Source organism: Aspergillus nomiae (assembly GCF_001204775.2).
Source record: "Aspergillus nomiae NRRL 13137 chromosome Unknown contig00127, whole genome shotgun sequence".
NCBI lineage: Eukaryota > Fungi > Ascomycota > Eurotiomycetes > Eurotiales > Aspergillaceae > Aspergillus > Aspergillus nomiae.
Window position 1 is genome coordinate 48580 of NW_015378182.1, and position 26631 is coordinate 75210.

The 26631-nt window shown below is 49.4% G+C and overlaps 8 protein-coding genes across 8 annotated transcripts; 3 read left to right on the plus strand and 5 right to left on the minus strand.

Annotated features, from left to right (window-relative positions):
• Positions 1–584: 584 nt before the first annotated feature.
• ANOM_005475 (uncharacterized protein) lies at positions 585–1556 on the plus strand (the record flags this gene model as incomplete). The annotated part of the gene is made up of 2 exons (XM_015550732.1): positions 585–925; positions 986–1556. The coding sequence occupies 2 exons, from the start codon at positions 585–587 to the stop codon at positions 1554–1556; spliced, it is 912 nt and encodes a 303-aa protein (XP_015407049.1).
• A 10256-nt stretch (positions 1557–11812) lies between these two features.
• Positions 11813–16435, plus strand: ANOM_005476 (putative ABC bile acid transporter; the record flags this gene model as incomplete). The annotated part of the gene is made up of 4 exons (XM_015550733.1): positions 11813–11863; positions 11917–12225; positions 12281–12794; positions 12846–16435. The coding sequence occupies 4 exons, from the start codon at positions 11813–11815 to the stop codon at positions 16433–16435; spliced, it is 4464 nt and encodes a 1487-aa protein (XP_015407052.1).
• A 244-nt stretch (positions 16436–16679) lies between these two features.
• Positions 16680–17676, minus strand: ANOM_005477 (uncharacterized protein; the record flags this gene model as incomplete). The annotated part of the gene is made up of 4 exons (XM_015550734.1): positions 16680–17233; positions 17296–17339; positions 17405–17530; positions 17600–17676. 4 exons carry the CDS (start codon positions 17674–17676, stop codon positions 16680–16682), a joined length of 801 nt encoding a protein of 266 aa, XP_015407051.1.
• Positions 17677–18188: 512 nt separating this feature from the next.
• On the minus strand, positions 18189–19000 carry ANOM_005478 (nucleolar protein 16; the record flags this gene model as incomplete). The annotated part of the gene is made up of 2 exons (XM_015550735.1): positions 18836–19000; positions 18189–18780 (listed from the first exon to the last, which is right to left on the minus strand). The coding sequence occupies exons 1-2, from the start codon at positions 18964–18966 to the stop codon at positions 18189–18191; spliced, it is 723 nt and encodes a 240-aa protein (XP_015407044.1). The 5' UTR covers positions 18967–19000.
• A 235-nt stretch (positions 19001–19235) lies between these two features.
• Positions 19236–20714, plus strand: ANOM_005479 (Zn(2+) transporter YKE4; the record flags this gene model as incomplete). The annotated part of the gene is made up of 3 exons (XM_015550736.1): positions 19236–19376; positions 19483–19633; positions 19687–20714. The coding sequence occupies 3 exons, from the start codon at positions 19236–19238 to the stop codon at positions 20712–20714; spliced, it is 1320 nt and encodes a 439-aa protein (XP_015407043.1).
• Positions 20715–20801: 87 nt separating this feature from the next.
• ANOM_005480 (mannosyltransferase complex subunit MNN9) lies at positions 20802–22344 on the minus strand (the record flags this gene model as incomplete). The annotated part of the gene is made up of 4 exons (XM_015550737.1): positions 20802–21131; positions 21228–21414; positions 21540–22067; positions 22148–22344. The coding sequence occupies 4 exons, from the start codon at positions 22342–22344 to the stop codon at positions 21111–21113; spliced, it is 933 nt and encodes a 310-aa protein (XP_015407063.1). The 3' UTR covers positions 20802–21110.
• A 761-nt stretch (positions 22345–23105) lies between these two features.
• Positions 23106–24416, minus strand: ANOM_005481 (putative mitochondrial carrier protein; the record flags this gene model as incomplete). The annotated part of the gene is made up of 5 exons (XM_015550738.1): positions 23106–23525; positions 23583–23853; positions 23915–24070; positions 24138–24147; positions 24239–24416. 5 exons carry the CDS (start codon positions 24414–24416, stop codon positions 23106–23108), a joined length of 1035 nt encoding a protein of 344 aa, XP_015407064.1.
• Positions 24417–25497: 1081 nt separating this feature from the next.
• ANOM_005482 (uncharacterized protein) lies at positions 25498–26478 on the minus strand (the record flags this gene model as incomplete). Its single annotated transcript, XM_015550739.1, has 1 exon — positions 25498–26478. A coding segment is annotated over one exon (915 nt), but the record flags the coding sequence as incomplete, so codon positions are not given.
• Between the last annotated feature and the right edge of the window lie 153 nt (positions 26479–26631).

The window sequence follows — 26631 nt, forward strand, 5'->3', positions numbered from 1 at the left end:
GGGGCCTGTGGAGTAGGAAACAAACAGAACAACCGAAGGAATGAACGCCGAGGGACTTGTCCCACTCTACCATTTTACCGAGTGTCCAATATGCTTGGATGTGATTGGCACTTAGCCCTAGTGTTACTGTGGCGTGACAAGGGTTTTCCCCTGGTTTTGGGTCTTTTGTCGATCATTGGACTATGTTGTCGCACCTGAGATATTAGTAGAAACAGCACCGAGAGACGTGTAGCGCCTGCACCGCATTGGCTCTATACCGGTCTAAGAAAACTAGGCTCAATCGAGGGATCTCTGACTCTCCAAAAGAGCTTTCTAGCCGCCTGGCATTGAGACGACTATTTTCTTTATTTTCTGACCCGATAAGCCCCCGCCCCCCTTTTGTTGATACCTGTCAGCCTGGTAACCCCTTCCGCGCTGATGTTATATACTATATCCCGTTCGGAGTATGACTTCCTGAGCCAATTTTGACTTTAAAAGTCTGCCATAAGTCATCCACAACAGCAAATAATTTCTCTTCGCACGTCCACTCAACGGATAGTCCACGACAGTGTTCTGGGAGAAGGCATCTGCGTGACCCAGGCCGAATGTCGGTCACGCTGTATCCAGCTGAGACGAGCGATGGCACAGTCACATCATTTATTCCTCTCACCACAGCGTGGCTCCCCCCTTCAGGATGTGCAAGTTACTTTCGCTTGAATGGACCAAGTCTAGTAGCCTGGGACCCTGGCTACGGACTAGATATTGATACGAATGTGAGATGTGCACCCCCAGCGGTAACAACCTGGTGGGAGCAAGGAGCGTTAGGTGGTGGAGGTTCCGAGCATACAGCAGTCAGCATTGGCCCTCTCACATGCCCCGAGAACTTCTCCACCGTTGCGTCTTCTGTCAAAAATGGTTCTAGCACGCTAGCCATGTGCTGTCCTTCGTGAGTTGATGCATCGCTTGATTTTCTAGATGGACAGTGTCATCTGACACGTCACTTCAGAGGATATTATCTGGCAAATAGAACGCCAGGTAAAGTCAATGGAGACTGCCTATCCGACGTCTCCTCCGGTATGACCCTTACTTACGCATCAGCCCCTTATAGCGACAAAACTGCCTGGAAAACAGAGACCACCACGGTATCCAAAAGCTCAACGGTTGGCGCAATTGCCGTGGTTGGATGGAACATCAGATTCGCGACCCCAACTCCCACTTCGACACCCACAGCCACGTCAACAACGACCTCCGGCACCCGCAGCGCCTCCTCCGAGACAACCACCAGTATCACCACCTCATCGACAAACGGTGATCTCACAATAAGCGCCAAAGTAGGCATTGGTGTAGGGGTAGGAGTTGGTGCAATCGGCGTGATAGCGTTACTAGTCGCGTTATATTTCTTTAAGTACCGAAAGCACCGAGCTCCTGCTGAACTGCCGGCTGAACTCCCTGCTCCAGTCCCAAGACAGCCCCCCATGTATCAACCAGTTTGGCAGCCTGTCCCGATTGCAGAACTTCCACCGACAAAGGTTCGTCCTGGTCAAGGGTCTATGGCCCCTGCGGAGTTGGGAGGCTGACGTCGGATTATGTGTGGTAAACATGGTATGACAGGCCCAATACCCCACGGTGCTTTTGTATTCTATTTTACGGACAGGATCTTTGATATTAGCGATAGGTATGAGTATTTGTGTATATTGTTATTGTAATGTACAATTGTCGAAGTGAAGAACCACTATTACGGGGTGTAACAAGCTTCTCCATGCTCTCTGGGTGGTGGTTTCTGATGGCGCTCGATGCTATGGTATACATCTTGGAAAATGATGCTTAGTGTGTACAGTAAAGAGATGTTGAGAATTACGTGGAAATGCCAATGACAGTTTGAATCAGTCAAGTGAAGTCGTGATGAAAAGCCTTCGTGACCCCAATTTTCATTAAGAGGTTTTTACCATACAACAGGCCACGCCTCTGAACCTTTTATACCTGGAACGGTCGAGAAAGGTTTAGAATGAGTGAATCCGTTTGCATCGCCAATGAAACATGCCTTTGGTCACGTTAAATCCAACTATTGCTCAAAGTGTTCTAGGGAACAGGACTCTAAAACGCTGCGTGCCAAGCAATCCAAGCGCTATATCCACAAATTAAGCTTAACCTTGGTTTGAATTGTGGGACTCAGCGGGGCCGCACATTCTAAACTCTAATCTTGTTACAGCTGTGGGGCTCATGGCTTTGGCCCCCAGCGGTAAAGCGGGTCTTGTTTAGTGTTAAATACGAATACCTTACCTATTTGCAACTATTTATAGGTTTAATATTACCTTTTGTCCCAGGTAGGTTATAACGAGTCAACACTGTAAGAAGCTTGGGAAAACCATAAGAATGCAGTATGATGGACCCTGGTCGGCTTCATTACTAGGTTACTTCAACAAATTGGGAGAAGGTTCGGTGTTGCCAGGTGGTTGTCGTAATGTTCAATGATAGATTTGAAGATACAATACCACCGGCTTAGCACGTTGTGTACTGCCCCTTTGGCAGGAGAACGGGTTTCTCTTTGACAAGGAGGGACTGGTCGCGATCGGTAGCATGGTGACGGGGAAATGAATGTTCGTCATATATTCATCTGCACTTCGAGCGACTATACTTATATTGTTAGACGTCCTATTCTGTTAATTTATATGCAGTCAGCAGCCCCTCTTTGGGTATGTTGGAGAGCCGGCGCATGGGAGGGGAAGAAAGTTGTCGTAATAAGATTAAATGGTAAGTGCTCTGGAAAAGAGTGTGTCAAGATACAGTACATTTTATTTTCTATCTGAATTCAACTATTCCCGTAAGATTAGATTGTTTAATTTCAAGATATGAAAACCATGGAGACCTTTCTTGTATGAAAGTTTCGATGACTTTAGAAGAGAGAGGACACCAAAAAAGCAGCTCACAGAATGTAATCCTGAGGAGCAAGAAGACATATCTTCTAACATACACGAGTTAGACCACATATTTATCAAAGTGTACGAACTGTCAAGCGGGAGGTGATCTCGACATGAATTTCTGTTCTTAGTTGACTTTCTTAAACTCGGGCCAGATATCCTTCAGTGTAAATCACTTTCTCGATATGAAGTAATAAAATTGGAAATAGATTAAGTTGCATGCATCTTGAGCCGTCCATCGTAGCCATCTTCATAAGCACACGACCAAGGCCAATCGGGTTTAACTGCTCAGGAAAAGAGATTTCTTAGTTTTACTACCAAGAGTAGGAAATGTGTCCATCCTCTACTTGCTCAAATCGATCTAATCTCTTCAGATAGCTTCATCATAAGAGTTTCCTGGCGTTCGCCACTGACATGCTTTTTTAGCTCGAGCGGGGGGTCCGAACAATCTACTCAAACGACCCATAACCCCATGCTCGAGTCTAAATCCCAACTCTTCCATCTCCCTGAAATCCGAGTGTAGGTTGCCATTTGAGAGATATAACTGGGAGAAGGAAAGGAAACGACAACCTCTTATCGGAGGTGTGATTTCCAAGCTGGAAGCAGTCCGTAAGAGAACACGTCAGATACACCTTACGTATACCAGTGTGCACGGCACTAAAGGTTGCCTCTGACAAATCTAATTTAAGATTGGCGAGATATAGACCGGGACTCTGTCGCAGTGCCCCACGTCATGTGATATGTCCTGGGTGTCTATATCTATGCACCATGCCTAAAAAGGGTGGACGCGTTGTCAACCTGTTAACCGGTGCGGCTGGATCGGAGCTGAATTCGGGCGCGTATGGACCACAGAAACAGAGGATGTATACATTGTTCAGCTCTGTTGGAGTTCTATGACCTGGTAAGGCCATATCTCTGCTTACTTTCTTTTGAAGAACCTATTTTACTTTAGCCCGAAAATATGAATATATCGGATGTTTATCCAGTACATCAGACTGGCTGGAGTATTCAGTATACAGCACTGTAATTCTAATCCGCAGTCACATGTGATGGATAGATAACTTGTCGCGAACAGACTGGGATATAGGCCGGGGTGGTATTAATTCCTTATTCAGAGGCTCTCAGCTGTGATGATCAGTATTTTCATTCATTCTAATTTTCTGAATCTAGAATCCAGAGGCTCGCCCCTTCGGCGGCCCGGATGCATCCCGCAATCCTACAGGATCGAAGGATTCCGCTCAGCTATTAACCTTACTCACGCGAGCAAGGTAAGCAGGTATAAGGATGCTGATTCGGGCACCATGCATAATGTGGATTGGTCATGCGGAGGATATTATCAATAAAAATTGGTTTGAGCGATGGTATTGGAAGTATGCTGGCAGTTTGGGTTGTCTACCTCCTTCCACTCCGTCAGCAGGTTGTATCAGACGACACACTCTTTTCCTTCTTGTATATCGATTCAGTTAGTAGACCATCACTTCTTACCATATATATGAGTGCTCCTCACCAACCCATAACTACACTACCTCTCTATGCTTACAGTTTAGCAGATCAAATCATTGACACCTCCAGGCAGTCATTCTCCCTTTCCATCTTCCTCATACACGTCCTCCTTTGAAAGTGTTTATCAGGCACGTATCCAGGTATATCCTCCACCTATATCTCACCAAGTCACGCCGCTTCTTTTAGGCCCAGTCGCTAAGAAGATACACCACTTTACCAGGTTACCTGACAAACAAGCCCAGAAGACTTTCTATCTTCCCGACACCGCCATAGAACCCTCTGCCAAGATGTGCGTCAAGTACAACTGTGGACATGCCTTGTACTGCGATACCCCCTGTTCTAAGGTCACTCATGTTGGTTGCCGATGCTCTGGCTGCGGCTTTCCGTGAACGAGAGTAACCAACCGAACGATGAATGAACCGCCTAGGATCTGCGCAATCGTGGAACAGGATGAAGGATTACGAGGATGTCGTGGATAGTGAAAGGGTCGTGGATAGTGAAGATACCACTATCTAGAGGGTGAACGAAACTTGCTGAGGAATTGCTTCATGGAAGTCACTGTCATTATAGCGCAGACACTCGTTTTTTGGCAATATTGTTTATTATCTGAATTTTGTTTAAGAACTAATACCGCGCCTATGTCCTTGAACATTGTGAATCCATTGTAGAGTTCCTTTTGGGCGTGAGTCATTGCTTGGACGTGAGCGGCTAGTTGGATAGTGGTCGGGGGTTCCTTTGGTTTTGGAACGTATATCATAGTATTACCGAGGGATGGTTGAACGGAGTTTCTAATACTCTCTTCTTGACTAATGGGTAGACACAGTAAACCAAGGCCTGGCAGATCTGTTTGTGGTGGCACGCGGTGGAATATCCTCTTCGTACATAAAGCACGAGTGCGGAACCCAAGAATATAAATTGTAGCGTGTTAGGTCCGCTGCGCGTTCACAGCATTGAAAAGAGTCTTACTAAAATTTCTTACGTATACCGATGTGATCATGTGTCAGAGACAGCAGCTCTGCGCTCTTGACCAACTCCCCTCAACTGCATATGTTTGTGTCTATTTCAGTCCATTGGGAGAAGCCCTAACTATCTAGCCGTCACATCAATGTTCATGTATGTACTAAATGGTGCAATCTCTGCTGCAGGCAACCTAACAATAGTTTACCTCGTTTTTATGGATCGAAGTAGAAACTAGCTGTGAACAAGACATGTCATCAAAGGAGATTAAACCCCAGGGTCTCTTTTATGGTTATTGTTGTCTTTATTCTTATTTTTTTCGTCCCCACTAGTGGCCTTAGTCGAAAAACAATTAAATGAAAAGTCTAATCCTGAGGTCAGATTGACATCAATCCACTTCCCTTGTCGACACCAATCTCAACGCCCTCGCATATCGCGTATTTCATAACGACGGATGCAACTGCTAGAAATCTCATAAGACAGTACTCGGGCGATTAGTGACAGCCATACTCAGCCTATCCTCTCCACTCCAGCTGTACATTATTGAGGTTAAGCAATAGTCTAAGAATGAGGAGTGAATCCGAGTGATTCATGGTCGCAGCTACTCCTCATAATCCCCATCCTTTTTATCATGACTATTTGAGCATGTAAATTCATATGAGCGGCCTCATCATGAATTCCCAAGTAAATGGCGTCGAAACTTCTCGAGGTCTAGGTAGAACTTGCGTGAGGGATCGAAGTTCGGAAAGCGGGGATTACATCGGCAGTATAGATAGGAGGCAAACTCCCGGTCACCTCAGGGAATACCTGCTGGTAATGTATTATTCTAGTTAGCTGTGGCTGCAGCTAAAGGACATTATCAAAGGTGAAGTACTCACAGCTCGACCTGTTCTATATGGCTCAAAGTTCTTCAGGACCAAACAGTTAAGTCGACGGTGATCGGACCGATCCAATCCTCGACTTGTACTATATCAACAATATCATATTGTAGTCCTTTAGACGGAGTGCTGGAGATATCCGTTGCTCGATCATGGTGAACATAGTTACGTGCCGTCAATGACAGAATGGCTACTTTGTCCAAGCGGGTTCTCGAAGTCTTCGAAAATCTTAGCCGCACGGGCTCTGAATGAGTCACCCTTCTGGTGGTTCAAGAGCTGTTTCTTATCCTCCTTGAAGTTCACCAGGATAAAAAGTTGAACTTGGCCACGACTCCGTAGGAGCCATTGCTCCAGATCAGAGAATGTGGGAAGATAAATGTAAGCTAGGAGTCTTGGTAGGACGTGACATTATTTTAGTGGAAAGAAACAAAAGATCCCCGTGCAGGAACTAGATCATATCTGAGAGGGCAAGGTTTGATCTTCCCCAGTTTGAATGATAAGCTAAGGTAGAGCTAAGTGAAGAGAAACAAAAGTGATCTAGAAGGAAAAGTCACCATAAACCATCAAGGGGCTTCACCCATAAAGTGAAATCTTTTCAGCGTGAATAAGTAAAGCTTGTCACTTACACTGGTCGCCTCTCCTATCTATTCGAGGCATCCATCTCCTCATCCTCTCTCCATAAGCCTCTATCCGTCTCACCGTCGTCTCCCAGGTTCCTCCCCCGGTTAGTCCTGTTCAGTTATCGGTACGCCTGGGTAGCCCTGACTGTGACTAGGTTCCCTGTAGCCGCTGCGTCAAGGTGCTCTTTGAGAAGTTTGCTGGTGGCATGATTGGCCCTCTGGCCTGCGTGTCCCATGGAGTCAGCCGGTCTTACGCGCGGTACGCACGTTTGAGGCCACCTTGGCCAAGTCCAATGTGCAGACCTTCATGACCGAGGGCAAGGCCAACATGGCGACGGTGAAAATAGCCAGACCACCGATATCAGAGAAGTCACTCGGGGGGCTGATCAGGTTATCCACAATGAGCCTTTAGAGCTCAACCAGGTGCCGTTCGCAGAGGAGCATCGTCGTCTGGACTTGCTGTTCGATCAGTTCTTGTACCAGGCATATGTGAGTTGGCATTCTTTTATCAAAGGCACAGACACACTAATAATGGTCAGGTTCCGCTGCCTTCACAATCCAACAAGAAGACGAAAGAAAAGGAAGATGCCCAAAAGCTAGTTCCTATTTGTGCCAGAGATCCTGATGAAGTTAAGGAGTCTAATGGCACTCAGTGGAAATATGGGCAATTCCACGTGAAGGTTACAGGCCCTGATGGTAACCTTTCGAATGAATTCTTTCCAGCGAGCCGGTTACCCAAAGAAACCGGTTTAACTATGCATTTCAAGTTTCGAAGCGGAAGTATTTTTCGAAAGCTTATAATTGAGTTCAAAGCAACTCTAGATCGCAAAGCTATTCATGGGGCATTTCTAGAATTCCACGTCCTCACCCACGTCACTGGGTATGAGCTTGTTGATATGCCCATTAAAGAACGGTTGGGGTAGGGGGTCAATCGAGACACGACATGCAAGGCAGTTACGCCATCATACATTTTGTGACAAACGGGAGCATTGGAACTGGTCTCGCCTATGACGCCCCATTTTTGAACAACGAAGACAAGAAGCTCCTGCTCTTGGCTCGCAGCCTTGCCCTGAATTTCCAAGTGGGTCGGAGGTGTCAGGATTATGCCGCCTTACGATTGAATGCAAGATGGATAGACTACACTTCGGAAGACGCGGAAACAGGCGCAAACGCGAAGAAGTGGGGAGGCTTCGACACCAGGTGCTTGATTTTGCTAATGGTACCAGCTGAAACCTATGCCCGTACCGAAATCAACAGGGGAAGGCACTGGCTCAATGGGGAATGTTTCTGGCAAGGCAGAATGCCAAGCGCGAAGGTAATGGCATTATGGACCATCACGCCCAAATATCGTTCGGAAAACCCGACAAGGCTAGGATTATCTTCACATATGCCTCTTTCCTGGAGTACCAGAGGGAGCTGGAAATCGCGCACTCAGTGTCTGCCAACCCTCAGCATGTTGCCTTGATCAAGGTAACAGGCTCCATTGTAATGGCACTGGTGAAATTCAAGTTGCCGCCCTCTGCGTATGGAGCTTGGGGCAGTTCGTTCCTCGGGATGCGGCGGTCATTAAGATTGGGTTCCAACCACCCAATAAGCTCAGTCTGAGGAAGGAGTTCTGCACTGCCATCGTCATGCCCAACATATTCAATTTTGCCGTACGAGTCGAGTGCCCTATTCTATATACCTGGGGAGAACTTTGGCTTCCGCCAAAAGTTCGCCGTCGAGGTTGGACAGCGGCTTACCTTCCTTTAGGGTTCGCATAGTTTTGACCGTCACTGATCCCGCAAACTGCTATGATACGACTCCGCACTGGGATGTCAGGTGGATGGGATCATGCACTCCCTAGGAGTATGTCCGCATGAAGAATAATACGACGCAGATAGCTTAAACCACAGTAGCAACTACTTATTTAAATGAGAAGGCAAGGGCAGATTGTATCCTGTTGCCTGGGGCATGACAAACACCACACATGATAAGGGTTGGTACTGTCAGGAAAAGGAAGGAATGAAGGGGGAGGGGGAAAAGTACTACTATTGAATTCGAATAACTTAGTTAATATCATCAACCTACCAATTCCACACCACCTCAACCATTTTCCGGTAGGTAGTTGTCCATTGGAGATTTTGTATCGATCCGATTCGATCATCACAGTACCTGCCGTCACACTACTATCACTACTACACCAATCAACAACTGAATCACGCAACGTCACCAGAATCCCAATAATACATCATTCCCCGACTCAGTCGCAGCTTCTTCTCATTGCTGATCTTGCCGCTAGACCTTGTCGCGACTTCTTGTTAATAATAACCGAAAGGTCAGTTCGAATTCGTTGCTGGTATACTCTTCGTGTCTCAAGCCCATCTCACAACTTCCACAGCTCTAGTCTATTTCTCTTAAAATGGCTACCGGTGATACAGGATTCCTCCCCATCAACAGAATATCAGGAACGATACACCCCTACACTGATCTTGCGTTGCTGGCTTCCCATATAATTTCGAAAGTTCTTGGGCATCATCTTTTCTTTTCTAAAATTTTAGTCTTTTGGGATCTGTATTTACGTCAGATTCGGCGTAGCTTATGAGTCATAGATTTAATTTCTGTGTTTTGACAGCAATTTGCGGAGGCAAAATGTCATTCAGCCATGGAACTTCTCCCAACATATTCTACTCCATGGCACCGGGTCACAGATCAGATCGCATCCCCAGCACAACAACGGACAGTGTATGGCTATCGACCTGGGACTCGTATTCCTTCCTATTGATATCACGTTTTTTATTGAGTTTAGGCTGTGAGATCGGGAGAGCGGTTAAGTATTTTGATACCTCTATCTTTGGGGCAAATTTAGGGTCCTATCAAAAGTTTGCCATCGAGGTTGGACACCGTGTTATCTTCCTTCCCACAGCGATCAGCATCAGAGTTCTAGCCGCACGGACATGGCAGTAGGTGGATGCGATCAGAGCAACTATGGTCGAGAACCATGCTAGCTTCCTGGGGCTCTCTTCTGAATCCTGATTTCATGAAGTGGGTCATGATTATTGACACGAGAAGAAAAGGACAGGCTCACGGACGAATAATCCCTAGGCACAGAATTGTAACCATATGAATTCTCTTTTAGTCTATGTACTCCAACGCTAATGCAATTATGTGATGTGACTAATTCTTGACTCAGTCTGTAATATTCAGCCTGCTCTAGGCAGGATTTACAGTACCAAAGCCAGGTGAGTCCATGCACCTCTTTGGCCACTAGGATCCAGAATAGATCCTTGTGGGGCTTTTGTAGTTAAAGCTTAATCCATAGTTTGCGCAGGGACTGAACTTGACAAGTACTCTAAACGCACGATGAGGTGTCAGCAGTTTCTGGATCAGACTTCTGCTTTGCTATGACTGTGCACTACGGGGTAGCTTACTTACGATTGCTGCTGCTATATGAAGAAAAATAGAAGAAATAAAATTGAGAGAAACAAAACATATCTGTTTGCTTTGGTGCCCTTGGGGATCAATGCCGGTTGTCGCAACAGTAAGGTTTTAGGTAGCACTGCCTCGTAATCCCGCAATCCTTCGGCCACCGAGGCAATATGGCTGCCTTGTATTGGCCTGTCAAAGTACTAAACTTCATGTTTAACTATTAAAAAGCTTGTTACGCTGGCTGCAATGAGAGTAAGCCTTGGCTGGTTGAGGCTCTTATTCTGTACAGCAATGGGTGCAGCCTTCGGATATGTACGAATAGGAGACTGTGTCTTTCTATACTTTATTATCTACCTACGTGTTCAAAGCGGCTCTAGAATGTTGTATCTACCTATCGATCTAGTATCTGTTAAGTGTCCCAAGTTCTTGTCGCAGTATATTAAGAAATAGCCCCCCTCCATAGCAATACTACCTTCATACATATCCCAGCATCTAAATCATTATCCCAATTCGTTTACCATATAGCCCACGATGGCTTCCATTCCAGTCTACACACAGCGAAGCACCGAAACGCTCCTTGATATAGCTACCGATGTTGTCCAGATGCTTGGCCAGGCTGACCAGACACTTGGAGTCGCAGAATCCCTGACTGCAGGTGGTGTGATGGCCGCACTCACCTCTGTGCCAGGCTCAAGCGCAGTATTCCGGGGCGGGGTTGTGTCCTACGCAACACCTCTCAAGCAGCAGCTCCTAGGCGTGGAATCAGACCTGATCGCTACTATGGGTGTAATTGACCCCAATGTCGCAACCCAGATGGCCGAAGGCGCTCGCAAAATCACAACTTGTGACAACACCCCAACAGCATGGGGAATTGGGACAACGGGAGTTGCTGGTCCCGCGTCTCAGGATGGAAAGCCTGTTGGCACGGTATACATCGGCATTGCCTCACCTACTGGTACCCAAGCTTGGGGTCCCTTCAACTTCCCTGGAACTCGTGAGCGTATCCGCGAAGCAACTGTGCTGGAGGCCTTGTCTCGACTGCGTGAAGAGCTTGTTGCTTCCCGGGATGGTGTGAGAAAATAGGAGAGGATTCATATGTGGTTTGTCATAACTCTCACGCCTCGTTCAATTCCCACATTTTTGCCTCGTACGATTAACCGAATGGGTTAGAAGCATCAAGTACCAGACAATATATAATGTGAGGAAGAATGCTGTATATAGTTAGTGACATCATGATGTAAGTAGCACAAGTGTTGGCTCTAGCTCACGGACACCTTGTAACAGCATGCGTCAGTTCAACCAGCACTGTACCTACTACTTCAATCATATACGTGGTTAGACTCGAACACAATAAAGACATTCTCTACTAAATGCTCTAGGCGGTGAGGGGACTAGTATAGCCTCAGGCATACGGAAATACCCCGGTCCGCGCCCAGGCACTTACTTACCGCATCCGTCCGAAGGCGGGGGAAGCTTGTCGTTCAGTGGTTGGAACTCAATTCATATCTCGGATGGACGACAATCTGAAGGATCAACTAAAGCCATCCAGATGCTTCTGAATAAAGAAAATGATGCTCTTTATTCTTGCCATTCCGTTTGGGTGCGTATTTTGCATCGATGGTGCAATGTTCGCCTTTGCTAACTCGCTCGCAGGACTCGGCCAATGCCCGGTTGTCAGCATGTGCCATGCGATATGTCTCTCTCATTCCGGGCATCATAGTCTTGGTCATTGGATTGAGCCATGCGCTCAATCGTTCTTCCTTGGTTCGCTGTCCAAAATGGATGCGGCCTTTCGTTGCTGAACAGCCGCCATGTCCTGAGCTGCCATCAGAGAGGCCAAGACAAAGAACGGGATGGGTGATTGCCCTTCTTGCGTTCTCAACAGTTGGATTCGCAGCTGAGGTCACGAAAATTGTGCCATACGCGCCCACGCCGACCAATATTATTCTCCTAGTACCTTGGGTAAGTCACGGCTATGGTTTCGCGTAACGTACACTAAGTGGAAGCGACGATCTAGGCAGTTGCAATTGTTTTGATCGCCATAGAACGCCCAAGGTCCTGTCCAGTATCGATGCTGTCTTTCTTTGCTGCAGAGCTGGCCGTGGAAACGGCATTCATACTAAATCGTGACGCTTATGCAGTGTCGAGGGTTTATACTCATTACATTGCCGCTAGTGCTGACGCTGCTGCCTGCGCAACTATCCTCTGTATGCCATTTCGCGGACCCTCACTTCCCCGCGTTGATATTGGCGTCGTGGGCCAACCGCCATCGAGCAAATTTCGCAGCCCCGAGGACAACTTACGACTTTGGCAATTTCTTACTGTGTCTTGGATGGCCCCGCTGATGGCAGCCGGCAAGAACAGACAGTTAAATGAGGATGATGTTTGGTTCTTAGGTTTCGAGTTTCAGCATCGTAGACTGCATGAACGGTTCCGCCAGCTCCGTGGATCTGTCATATCTAGGCTCCTTCAAGCAAATGGCATCGATGTCCTGATCATTACCGGAATCTCTACGGTGCAGATGCTTTGTGGTTCGTGTCTCATTCCTCCGTGATCTTGGCTGGTGTTAATCAGCCTTACAGACTTTTCAACTCCCGTGCTTCTGCAACAGCTCCTCAAGGCAATGAGCGACCCTAACGCACCAAAACGTGTTGCCTTGACATACGCGTTGCTGTCAGTAGTGCTTCGTTTGGTTGCAGCACAGTCTCAGGTATTGAACCTTTGGTACGGTAGACGCTGTTACGAACGGAGCAGAGGTGAAATGATCATGATGGTATATGAGAAGGCATTATCGAGGAAGAATATCTTCGATCAGCAAATTACAGAAAGAGGGAGCGAAAACGAGTGCCAGCAAAGTGAGGACAGTAACGGTGAAGTGGCGCCCAATACTAAACAGAGGAAGCTCTGCGGACTATTTCCGCTGCGACGGGCCACTAGTAAAGAAAAAGGGAAGACCGCGGCTTCCATGGGAAAGATATTCAATTTGTTACGTGGAGATGTCTACGAGGTTGCCCAACGGTTCTGGGAAGTCGACACTTTGGTCGACAAACCCCTCGGTCTTGTCATTGCCACAGTCCTCGTCTGGAAATTGCTTGGGCCCTCCTGCTTTCTCGGGATCTCCGCTATCCTGATAGCTCAGATCTTAAACGCTTTCATAACACGTATTCTCCTTCGATGGGAAAGAGTGCGCAGATTAGCAACAGATACTAGACTCCAGATATCGTCTCAGTTCGTGGAGGCCCTTCGCCATCTTCGCTGGTATGGCTGGCAAAACCATTGGCTCAGTCAGGTTATGGATGCCAGGCAATCTGAATTGAACCTTCGCATCGTGACTAGTCTTTTCAATGTTTTAATCCGCTTTGTCAACACCTTCGCCAGCGGCCTTTTCCCGGTCGTGGCCTTGTATGCTTATACATTGCTGGCTGGGAACCCCCTACGTATTGACATTATATTTCCAGCATTGCAGCTCTTCACGATGCTGGAGCTTCGACTAAGAGAAATCCCCGGTCTAATAACAGTGCTTATCAATGCCTCTATCGCCATGGAACGTATAGAGGACTTTATGGCTGAACCTGACAAGCAGAAACAGGCAGCAATAGGAACGAACGCTGAAGCCCCACTCGTGTTGGATTCTTGTTACTTTGCATGGCCTGGTAGAACATCACCTGTGCTCTCTGATATCAACTTGAAGGTTTCACGGGGGTTGACAGTCATCTGTGGTAAAGTAGGGGCTGGGAAATCAGCACTGCTTCAAGCCTTACTCGGTGAACTTGATAGACTGAGTGGTGTTTCCGAGACCCCCAGTGAGATGGTCGGATATTGCTCTCAAACTCCATGGTTGCAGAGCATGAGTATCCGTGACAATATTCTGTTCTCCTCCGCGTATGATGAACGTCGCTACAAACAAGTTCTCGAGGCCTGCGCATTACTTCCAGATCTAGCCAATTTCAAGCATGGCGACCTTTCATTTGTGGGTGAGAATGGTATTGGCCTCTCGGGTGGGCAGAAAGCACGTGTGGCTCTTGCACGGGCAGTTTACAGTTCTGCGACAATATTATATCTTGACGACCCTTTATCCGCCCTGGATCATAACACGGCAGAAACCATAGTTCGCAGATGCTTCTCTGGCCCGTTGATGCAAGATCGCACAGTTGTCCTTGTTACTCACCGCACCACTTTGGTACGTCATATCGCAGACCAAATTGTTCACCTTCATGATGGCAGAGCTACCATAGAGGATAGGCAATCCATTTCCTCAACCCTTAGTATCGATGATACAGAAGAATCCTCTTCGTCCCAATCTACGGATGATGAGACTCCAGGTGAAACAGCAGACCTGGATGATAAGGCTGCAGTGCCAGACAAGTTTATTGAAGAGGAACACCGGGCCGAATGGGGAGTGAAGGCCAAGGTCTACTGGAACTATATAAGAGCTGGAAAGTACAAGTGGTGGCTGGTCCTTGCGGTCTTCATAACCATGTATCGTCTCGCCGCTGTTGGTCAATCCTGGTTCCTCAAGGAATGGGGCGAGGCTTACAATCACGGCCAACCGGTTGTATCATTTGGCTTCTCACCATCTTACAAGAAGGCTTCCATAGGAGGACTGGGAGAACCACTAGTCCTCCCGCAGGCGCTCAACTGGAAGTCAGGGAACCCATTTGACAAATTTCCGGCACCAGTTGAAGATGTCCGACCATGGCTTGTGGCATTCTTTGCCATCACAGTTTTCCAATCACTAACAATTCTAGTCTCGCAGCTCATGATGATTGTCATAGTTTACTGTGCGGGGAAAACAATGTTCCAGCAGGTCATGCTGCGTGTCAGCCATGCCACATTCCGTTTCTTTGATGTCACTCCTATTGGGCGTTTGATGAACCGGTTGACATCCGACATCGGTGTGGTTGACGGCAATATCAGTGAACAATTCCAGCGAATATTCTTCCAGGCCATTGTGTGGGTTTCTTCACTTCTGGTCATTGCCTCAGTTACACCGACGTTTCTTGCCTTTTCATTTGTCCTGACTGCCGCCTTTATCTTTACTTTCCTGCGGTTCCTCCCAACGTCACAAAGCTTGCGACGGCTGGAGATGGTGTCTCTGAGTCCACTAATCTCTAACTTTGGAGAACTGTTGCACGGTCTAACTACTGTCCGTGCGTTCCATGCGGAATCGCGCTTCCAAGATAGAGTCATCGCAGTTGTGGATAAGTTTCAGGGCATGGACCACTTCTACTGGTCGCTCCAGAGCTGGCTGATGTATCGTTTCGAAAGCTTATCTGCGCTTTCAACGTTCTGCCTGACTGCCATTGCATTATACACGAATGTCACTCCTGGCCTGGCGGCGTTCGTTTTGATAGCAGCGAATAACTTTGTGGACTCTACGCACGCATTGTGCAAGCAGTATGGCCAGCTGCAGATGGATTTCGTCTCGGTTGAGAGAGTAGACGAGCTTCTACACATCGAGCAAGAATCTCCAGGGACCATTGAGCCACCGGCATCTTGGCCGAAATTCGGCTCCGATATTGTCTTCGAGGATGTTACCATACGATATGCTCCCCATCTAGATCCATCACTGAACAATATCTCCCTCCGCATTCCCGGCGGGTCCACGACAGCCGTCATCGGCAGAACAGGAAGCGGGAAGTCTACCCTCGCAGTGTCACTGCTTAATGTGATTCGCCCAGATGGCGGCCGCATCCTAATTGACGACCATGATATTGCGCAGGTGAGCACCCAAGCACTCCGGACCCGGGTAACATTTGTTGCGCAAGACCCTGTTCTTTTCCCGGGAAGCATCCGTCGCAACCTCGATCCAACTGGCGAGTACACAGATGTGGAGTGTGCCGACGTCCTCAAACGCATCTGCAGCAGACACGGCTGGAACTTAGAGACACATGTTGAAGCCGGCGGTCGAAACCTTAGCCAGGGCGAACGACAACTAATCGGCCTGTCGCGGGCAGTCTTGCGTCGGAGCTCCATTGTCATACTCGACGAGGCAACAGCGTCCATCGACCACGAGAGCTCGCTGGAGATCCAGCAAGTCCTTAGAGAGGAAATGAAAGAGTCGACTGTCATCACTATTGCGCACAGATTGGAAGCCATCAAGGACGCGGATTACTATGTTGTGCTGGACCAGGGACGAGTATCCCAACAAGGATACGTAAGGGATATGTGAACATGTTACTAGACACAAGACTATGGACTAAATGAATAGAGCCCATTTACTTTATCCCGCAGAACTGTACCTCACAGAGTACCCAATATTCCACTTCCACCTCTCCAAACAATCCCCAACCCGCTGAACGAGACACCATGTAGGATCATCTACCAAGCCCATCCCAAAGCCCAGAGCACAAAGACAACATACACATACCAGACCCTTTTCAGCCCCAAAGCCCCAACCCCACCGACAGATCCAGTCACAACAGGAAGCCCAATCGCCGAGGTACCATTCCAAAGCGGTAAGCTCCCAGTCGAAACCGAGACATACGCACTCGCAAGAGCACTAGTAGAATCCAACCCCAACCCAGACGTAGCCACCCTCCACCGACTCTAGTCGTCTCCTGAGACCCGCCGACCCCATCACCCAAGGACCTCCAACCGGACCCCGAACCAAGCAGCGTAACAACCCTATTCCAATCCCCAGGATCCACAGCCCTCGGCCTCCCACGCTCAAAACAAAGCCTTTGTTTCCTGTTTCTCTGCACCGACTCCCCCACCTCACCAATCCCAGGCGTAGTAACCGGCCGGAAAGAGCTCCAACCTGCATCCAAAGATGACACAATCGTAGGACTTGATCCAGACCCTAATCCATAACTCAGCCTCGAGCTCACCTCCTCCCCCAAAGAAACAAAATCAATCTCATCTTCACAGATCCCCGTCTCCGGAACCGCAACAGTAGCTCCTTTCCGCGTATATCCCGTCCCATTAAACGCACAAACAGCATCCCCAGCCGCGGGCGAGGATTCATAGCCTAGTCCCCCATTAGCATTATATAGTACCCAATAATTCGAGTGAAAAAGGTGGAAGAGGTACATAAAGCCCACTCCTCGTATCCCTTGGGTATGATACGCGCCAATCTGTGTAGTTATTCAGTAACATCCTATTTGTAAGTCGCCTTGGTGTAGACTGTGAAGGGACGTACTCGACATTGCAAGAGCGGAGCTCGGCTCGGGTGCGTGTCACGCAGGAGAGTATTTCTGGGCTGTGGAGGGAGCTGTGCGTGCAGTAGTGGGTGCCGGGGGTTGAACAGAGGTTATTAGGTGTTCGCCTGGTGTATGCTGTTAAGATGTGATTTGGGGGGTTTCTTTGAAGGTGATAGTGGGAGGAGGGGGCGTACTGGTTGGTCTGGGCCCATCCTGGGTGGAGAAAGGTGGTTATTGTGAAGAGGTAGATGAGGAGGAGTATAGTGGTCATTTTGTAGTTGGTTAAGAGTATGTTGTTGTGAGGATGTTAGGATGGAGGGTTAAGGGTGGGATATGAGGTGGTATAATAGCAGGGAAAGGTGTTGGTTTGTTGTGATATGCGTTTTGTTGTGTGTTGTGTTTTTGGTTAGGTGGTGTACAGTGTATGCTCCTGGTGTGTATATAGGGCATGTATACGCTATCTTGTGGAAATATTGGCCTCCATTTGACCCCCTTCGTCTAGCTTAGATCCGGTTCAGCATCAGAGTAGAAGCGGCTTTAGTGTTCTGCATATTGCACTGTATATTGAAATTCATCAAACGCATATGTTCAGATTATCATTGGATATCGATGCCAGACAGCACATAAATGACGATTCTATGGTATGACACGACTTGAGACCACCAGGATAGCCAGTAGACCACCTCAATATGGTCGAATATAACCCAGCATAAACATACTTTTATCCAAAATCAACCGTCTAACGCCAAACTCGCCGCGACACAATGCAACAACCGGATTTCTTCACTGCTGGCTCTCCTTAAATTTGCGAATCCTCCGTTTTATATCACCCTCGGTCTGCTGCATCGGGTTCAATTTCCGGTCACGGACCATGGCTGAGATGTTGTCTCCGTGGCGGTCAATCAACCTTGTAATCCACTCTACTTCTCTCTCGCTCATGTGTCGGGGTTTCTTCGCCTTGACGCGACTGCTCTCCTTGTCTGCTTGGCGTTCGAGCTGTTGAACAATCGCACTTGCGGAGCTCTTCTTCTGCGACTCAGCATCCTCCATCTCGTCGTCGGTCGAATCGTTCAACGGGTCATTAAGCGGGTTCGACTTGCGGACCTTACGTCCAGCGACTTCAATCATTTCGTGCTCATCGGGTTGAATAACGCGGATAATCTTTCCGGTCTCGGGATCGCGCTCGACCTTAATTTCTCCCAGCGTAATTTTCTTCGTGGCGGCATGGGCGCTGCTCTTGATGTGAAGAGAGTCCTCCGGGACGGTCTCGACGCCAGTTTTCGTCACACGCTTTTCAGAACCACCGGTGGGGGCATTCAGACGATGGGTGAGACCAAGACGACGGTAGTTTTGTGTAAGAGTCAGGCTCCGGTCCCTAGAGGTACCTACATTAGCATTGCGCATGTCACTTGCGGTACTTTGAAATTTACCAATTCTCGGCGATGATCGCATTTCCCAGCACATTAATTTTCTTGTTGCCGTTCTTGAGGATACCAGTCCTCTTGGGCTTCTGCTTCGGCAGGGAAGACTTAAGCTTTCTCTTCTGTCTTGGGTTTCCCATGTTGTGTGATTATGAGTATTAACGGATTCGATGTCGAAAAGGGAGATGCGCTGAAGAAATCTGAAAAATAATCTTATCGATTTCTCCGAAAAGGCTGGTGGGTGTTTGCATTTGCTAGTCTTGGCGTGTTTGTCGTGGGATTCCCGATAAGAAGAAATCAGTCCATCAGTTTTAAGGGTCCGACGATCGGGCCCATGCGACCTGTCACTCACTTACTTCCGATCCGGGTGTCACTGCTCTCCTGAGCGTACAGAATCATTCTCGCAGCAATGGCTCGGCTTTTCTCTCCGCCGCGTCGGCTTGCCTTTGCGCTGGCTGCTGGACTGGTCCTTTTCAGTGTCCTGGCGGTTGCTAAAGATGTCATTCCCATTGGAGAGCTGTCTGTAAGCCAGATAGAGGATGAATTGCAGGTAAATATGAAGCTGTCTCTTTACCCCTGAAGAGTCTATACCGATATCTACGCCTCAATTGCGGTCATATACTGAGATGTCCTACAATATACTAATAAATACATAGAACTGCCCTCTCGTGGAATCTCTCAACGAGCACAAGCGTGCCACCAGCCCCCAAACCGCCAGCTTGACCTCGAAGATCTTCGCCGTCCTTTTCCCTGGTAGTCCAGCTGTGAATGCAATTCTGGCCACTGCGTATATCTCCGGACCCCCCAGTACGTGTCTATATTTTACCCCGCGACGTGATACAGCAATTGACCAGTATCAGACTTCCTGCTAGCACTATGCCCCCCGAACATCGACCCCTCATCCTTGTCCGTGATGGTAGCTTTCGCTGTGGGCGGGCTGATGGGCGACACACTATTCCACCTTCTACCTGAGATCTTCCTCGGCGAAGACAGCCCCGAGCACGTCCGCTTCGTCATGGTCGAGCCGAACAGGAACCTCCTCCTCGGACTCGGCATCATGGTCGGCTTCTTCACCTTCGTCGCAATGGACAAGACCCTCCGCATCGCAACTGGCGGCGAAGGCCACGACCATTCCCACGGCCACAGTCACTCCCACGAACCCGCCACAGCAGTAACAACTGGCACCTCAACCGACAGCAAATCCTCCGGTGACCTCAAACAGCGCAAGTCCACCAAGGAGCAAGCCGTCGCAAACGCCGAGCCCGGAAAGGAAATCAACCCCAGCGTCAAACTGGGCGGCTACCTCAACCTGATCGCCGACTTTACCCACAACATCACCGACGGCCTGGCCATGTCCTCCTCCTTCTACGCCTCCCCCACCATCGGCGCAACGACCACCGTCGCCGTCTTCTTCCATGAAATTCCCCACGAGGTTGGTGACTTCGCTCTCCTCGTGCAGTCTGGTTTCTCGAAGAAGAAGGCCATGGGCGCGCAGTTCGTTACCGCCATTGGTGCCTTCCTGGGTACCTTTATCGGTATCGCGGTGCAGGAGCTCGGCGGAAGTCATGGCGCCGCTGCTGATGCTGCTGAGGGAGTGGTGAGTGGTCTTTGGGGCACGAGTTTGCAGTGGGGAGATATGCTTTTGCCATTTACGGCGGGGACGTTCCTGTATGTGGGAACTGTGTCTGTTATCCCTGAGCTGTTGGAGACGGGCAAGGATAAGAAGCTCGAGATTAAGAAGACCATTGTGCAGTTTTTGGCTGTCGCGCTTGGGGCGGGGATTATGCTTGCGTATGTCTCTCTCGTCAACACTATTATATGCGGTTTGGCTTTGCTAACGAGAATAACAGGATCTCTTGGGATTAAGCCTACGTCCCTCCCAAAATAACCCACAAACGACACCCTCACTCTCACTCACTCTCCTACCGTCAAAGATGAGACTACCTACTACACCATCTACCAAAAGTCATCTAGATGAAAACGATTTCGCGTGTATGTATGTAATGGGACCTAGAATAATATCTCAATAGCGCCAGCCCCGTTCCTGGCAAGACATAGACTCAGACCAGACGGACCTCCGTCCCACTCTACGTAGAACCACATGATACAAGACAAACCAACGCCCATCCGACCATCAAGTTTAGGAAGCATCGTAAGACAGAAGGAAATGCAAAACAAGACCCCACGACCAGGGCAAAACCGAACCTGCGCACAGCGCGCGGATGCAATCGATCAATACATAAAACAAAACACAATCTAAATGGGAAAAAACATGACAGGCCTTTCACTCATTGTAGTGATATACCTAAACCAAGCTCAATTAGCACCCAAACAACAACCAGTTTGACAAGGAAAAAGTAATTTTAAAAAACGGGAGAAATGGGGGAAAGGGGAAACTTACAAAATAATCCGGCAGCCCAAAGACCTGATACCCCAATCTCTTAGCCATCTTAGCGAACCCCTCCGTCTCAACGAGGTGATAGAAGGGGAAAGCCGGAAACATGGCTCCGTCACGATGCACATCAGCCTTGACCATCAACGCCGTGCCACCGACGCCATCGAGCTCGATCACGCGTCTCGGGTTGGGGCTCTCCGTGTCAGCCAGATACGCCATGAGCGTGCGATACGTGGGCATCTCGGCATAGCCTCGAGGAGAATCTCATCGGGGCCCATACTCTCGGCCAATGCTTGAGCATTGGAGCTATCGACCCACGAGTTGAAGTCATACGGCCGGACCTCCATCTGCTTGTGGTCGGTGTTGTAGTACCGTTGGTAGCAGTTCGGGACAATGACTGGGTAGTTATGGCCCGTCAGGTCCTGGATGAGCGTCGGCGGCGTCTCGATGATATCGGCGTCGAGCCAGAGGACCCAGGAGGTTGACGGGCCGAGGGTGGTGAAGAGGAGGCTGTTGCGGGCGCGGGACATGCTCTCACGGCGGGCCTTCTGGTTCTCGAGCTTGTGGCGCTCCTTTTCGTCCTGGGATTGCAGCGGGGGCTCGAAGTCCTGGCGCAGGATGCTGATGCTGGCGAAGCGGGACGGGATGGGGCCGTTCTGCGTCTTACTGATGGCGGTTTCCAGGGCGGACAGGGCGGCGGAGCCTTCTTTTGTGTTGGGGATGATGAAGCCCAGGGAGATGAGTTCGTGGGGGTAGTTGAGGTGGGCGAGGTTGTCCCAGAATTCTTGGTAGAAGCGGGCTAAGGGGGTGAGGATGAGGACTCGTTCGCCTTTGTCGGCGGAGTCGCTGGTGGTGGTGAGTTTGTTGAGGTCGTAGTGCACGACGGGGGGAGGGGCCTTGAGGCGTCATCGCGGACGGGTTGGGACTTGAAGAAGGGTTTGGTGGGCGGCGAGAGAGGGTGGTCTGCGGCGTCTTCGCGGCGTTGCTGCGAGGTGTCTCCTGCGGTGGTGGTGGCGGAGGATGACGGGGAGAGGAGGAAGAAGAGGAATCCGAAGGCGAGGAAGGCTGCCAGGAAGAAGGTGATGGGACTTGTGCGTCGCATTGGGCGTGCGACGGCCATCATGGCCTGTTCAGGACCGGGGGAGAAGTTGTAAGGGCGTTGGTGATCGAGGAGGGATTGTGATGATGTATGTCGCAGGATTGGTGTGCGTAACGTGGTCAATATGGGATCGACAGTCGTGGTCCGGTGAATCCCCGTTAGCCAGCGATAAGAGCAGTGCTGTGCCTGACCCCTGACATAGCGAATTGGAATACGAGTGGTAGTAGTTGGTCAACTCCCCGCATGTAGTCTCCGGAGGGGAGCGGACGGAGAGAAATGATGGCGAAGTAGACGATCGATGTTCTAGTCCAGTGAAGCTCTCCGGAAAAAGACACACGGACCCAATTTTCTGTCTGGCTCGGTTGGACCCTTTCTTCCGCCTTCCTGCTTTTGCTGTGGCTGCTGGGTCGCCATTTCGGAGCCTCGATGTCTCGACTGGCACCGCAGTTGCATTCAGAGAGGGAGAGAAATTGCACGAGAGAGTCTGATGGCTGTTTCTGGTCGATGGGAACACACGTTCAGCGCCGAATGCGGCAACCCTGCAGGGTTCACCCTTTACACGGGGTTCTTTCGTGCCCTTGATTCTTCTTTCAACAAATTATCCTTCTTTATTCATTTTATTTTACGTTATTTTCTTTAGGGATGTTGAATGCAATCAATGGATTGTGTCTATTATAATAAAGTCGTTCATGCGTTGGTATAGATCTATCATATGTATGTACAAATGCACTGTAGCCTCTTGGCTTGGTCTTCGAGTCCCCGTCGCGACTGGCACCCACATTTTTTCAGGGCAGCCACCGCATCACACCCTCAAATGCAACCAGAGCCATGGCATTCGCCGGGAACGCTCTCAGGAAGCAAGGCACAAAGCCTCTCCAGTATCCTCTCCATCCTCGCTCGCGGTAAACCGCCACCGCAGCGTCTTTCCACCACCGGAACTGTCGCTGCCCGTCACCCAAAGCGCCGCCCATTGGGTCGGTCATAAGGCGCTGTTTCACCACATCAGACGGATACGACGTAATCCAGAAGATCTGCGCCGAGATTCCACCGGCCCAGAAGTTAATCGCCGGCGTGGATAGATTTGTTCGCTCCCTCATCCACCGGGACAGCACATCGTAGGATCCCCACCAGAAGAAAAAGAAGGAGCGGAAGAAGATTGTGGCGTACAAGCCACGATATAAGCCGGAGAGTCCATGCGTGCGAAGCTACTAAAGTCAGCATCATTTCATCCTTACCCTCCCTCGTTTGGGTACTGCACTTACAATTTTACGCGTGCAATCGATCGGCCCACTGTACATACGCTGCGATTTATCGGCCGCATACTGAATCTGCAGTCGCGCTTTGACGTGTTCTACAGGTGCCGCAATGAAACTGACTGTTGTTCCGGCCAAAATGCCCGCAATTCCATGACCAAAGCTGGGCAGCGTGTGCCCGTCTTGGTATTTGGCAAAGGGTGTTATGCGGCGAATCTCAGGCCTGGAGAAGACGTTCTCGAGCAGCAATCGGCGATACAGCGTCAAGGAGCCAAGCATGCTATACTTCGGGTCAGCTCCTCCTTCCTCGTCAATTGGAGTAGGGCCCGGACGAAACTCACACAGAGTCCATCACCATCCATCCGACCAGCGGTGGCGTTGCTCCCTTGTATAGTCCACTCACACCCTCTTTCCGCACTGTCTGTAGCACGCAATCTAGCGGTCCCTTGAAGTGCCCATCCTTACTCGTCTGTAGACGGACCTTCACGGTATCGAATCTATGAGAAACTCGGTGTTAACATTCCTGGTCTGAGAGTAGCGCACGACAAGAGATGTACCACATACGGGTGTCCGACTAAGATCCATAGAAAACAAAATTAGCTATGAGCATCACAATGACCGACAGACCACACATCTATCGGCAACAGTTTAGAGAAAATACATACCACTCAGCTTCGCAATACCAGAGAATACACCCGCAACAAATCCCTTATAGTCGCGCTTCGAGCTCGTGACCGGTGCATGTCCACCCCCTGCGGCGGAACCGCCCATTTTCTTTGATGCTTGATGCTCGGGGATTGGCGGTGTTATAGATGTCTCCAATGCTGTTGATGATGTCGACATTTCGAGTTATATATTTGTCGCCTATGGCTTGAATATCCCGGTGGGATAATTCTCAGTATCTGCGCGGGGACTCGACCGCTGTACGTAGTCAGGTCGCAAGGTAGTGTTTTTGGGGGGGGTCCGCTATCGGACGAGAGGGTTGGCGATGTTAACAACGTTGTGTAGTCCCCATTAGTCGGTATGATTGACGTTCGCGGACGGAAGACTCAGAATATGATTGAGACCTTTAGAGAATAATAGAGAAGCCTCCATTGAAAAGTAGGAGAAAACGAGGAAGTCTTAAAGATTCCATGCTTTGCGGCGCCCCGCAAAACTTGAACTCGACGGTCGGGGAGCAGTGGTGCACCTCCGAAACCTTGCCGATCGTCCCGGACTTGCACTCCTCTTAACTCCGAGTTGAACCAGTTTATCCACGGCCACATAACCTTAGAGTGCTAATGTGCACGTTATTAATTGATATAGAGAAACCTACTATAGACGTGAAAGAGTTGCCTATGTGCCGCTACTAAGGTAATGTTGGTAACGATTGGTTGGTTATTGTCTAGCGGCTGTGAAGCCCAAATATATATTCTGAATGCCATGACACAACGAACAATGAAATGCCCAGTGAGATGTGGTTTGTTTTCTTTGTTTTCCTCTTCTTTTTGGATCTCTTCATGCTTTCCACAATAGGGAGCTTCGAGATCGTCAACTCATTGTAAAACAAATGCAGAACAGTCTGGTTCTGTTCGGTCTTTATAGTTAATGCAATTGAAAAGTCCCAGAACACGTGATAACAGATATGTGTGGAGAATATAAGAACAACAGAAACGAAAAAATATCAAAAATCATAATAGCAACACACAACATAGAAAAGAAGAGAATGTAAGGCTATGTGGGGTATAAAATACAATAGCTCGTAGTACACACAAAGGCGGTCTTTCCGATGTCTGGAGATTGTCTATAGACTCGGTAGTCAACGCGAACACAACAAACAGGATATGAAAATGAGTCTATGAAACAGAAGTCCTGGTAGTTCTCGGCAAATACAGGTCACAGACCGACTCTGCATCGTAGAAAAGTCTCCCTCGGACGGCGAAGGTTAATAGCGATTCTTGGCGCTTTTCTTGTTATTTTGACGCGCTCTCTCGGCCTCACGGACGATCAGTCTGTCGATTAAATCGGGTGCTGGACCGGATTGGGCGTCCCGTGAAGCAAAAGCTGACGCGTTGGACGTTCCCGAGATCAGGTAGCCGCTTGTCTCTTCCAGAGCGAGGGGAGTGACTGGCCCAGGGCTGCGAAGAGGGTCTAAGCGGGGGGCAGACGGACTTGGCGAGAGTGGTCGGGATGGTGTCTTCGACAAGGTCACACCCTCGACGAGTTCTTGATACTGCCACATCGCGTCCCGAGAGCCCGAGGTGGTGCGGTAGGCGGATGGCCGCGGTTGACGTGGGGATGTCGGTTGTCCCGGAGAACCCGCCGAGTAGACCGCTGGATGGAACCGTGGCAGGTTGCTGAGATGAAAGGCTGGCACGGATTTGGTGGGATTCTGTGTTCGGGAACGGGGTGGTTGTTGAGGAGACGACGGACGTGCAGAGGGAGACATGGCCGAAGACACCACCGGTGAGTAGAATGTGGAATTGTCTGAACGCATGCTGGTCGGTGAACGGCGGGAGCAATGAGGGTGCGGGCGACTCCGGCGATGGATCGGCTTCTCTCGGGCCTTGTTATAAGCCTGGTCACGATGAGCGAAATAATAGCCCTTGTCGAATCGACCTGTCAAAGGAGTGACGGGAAGGTCGTCCTGGTGCGTGTGGAAGGACGGCTTGGGAATGGGGATGGGTCTCGAGGTAGAGGTCGAGAGGGAGAGAGTCCCCAAGGAGTCCGTGGTTTCTGAGAGAGGTGAGGGAGACCGGGAGGAGGGAGGATTATATGTGGACGAGGTGGCCGTTAATTCTTCCAAGGACGACAGCGATACTCGAGTGGGGTGACCGTGTCTGGCAATTAAGCTTTCCAACTGGTCTTGAGCACCAACAGTTGAAGGGCGACGGGAAGGCGGCGACCAAGAAGATGATGAGAGATTGGCTATAGAACACGCGATCAGCACCAGTATGAGTGGACGGGAGAATGTAGGTCGAGTAGACGAGGCATGTCACACGTGTCAGGTGGGGAGGGGACTCCGGGCGAATATGCCAGCAACAGAATCCACGACAATTCATCGCAAGAAAAAAAAAAA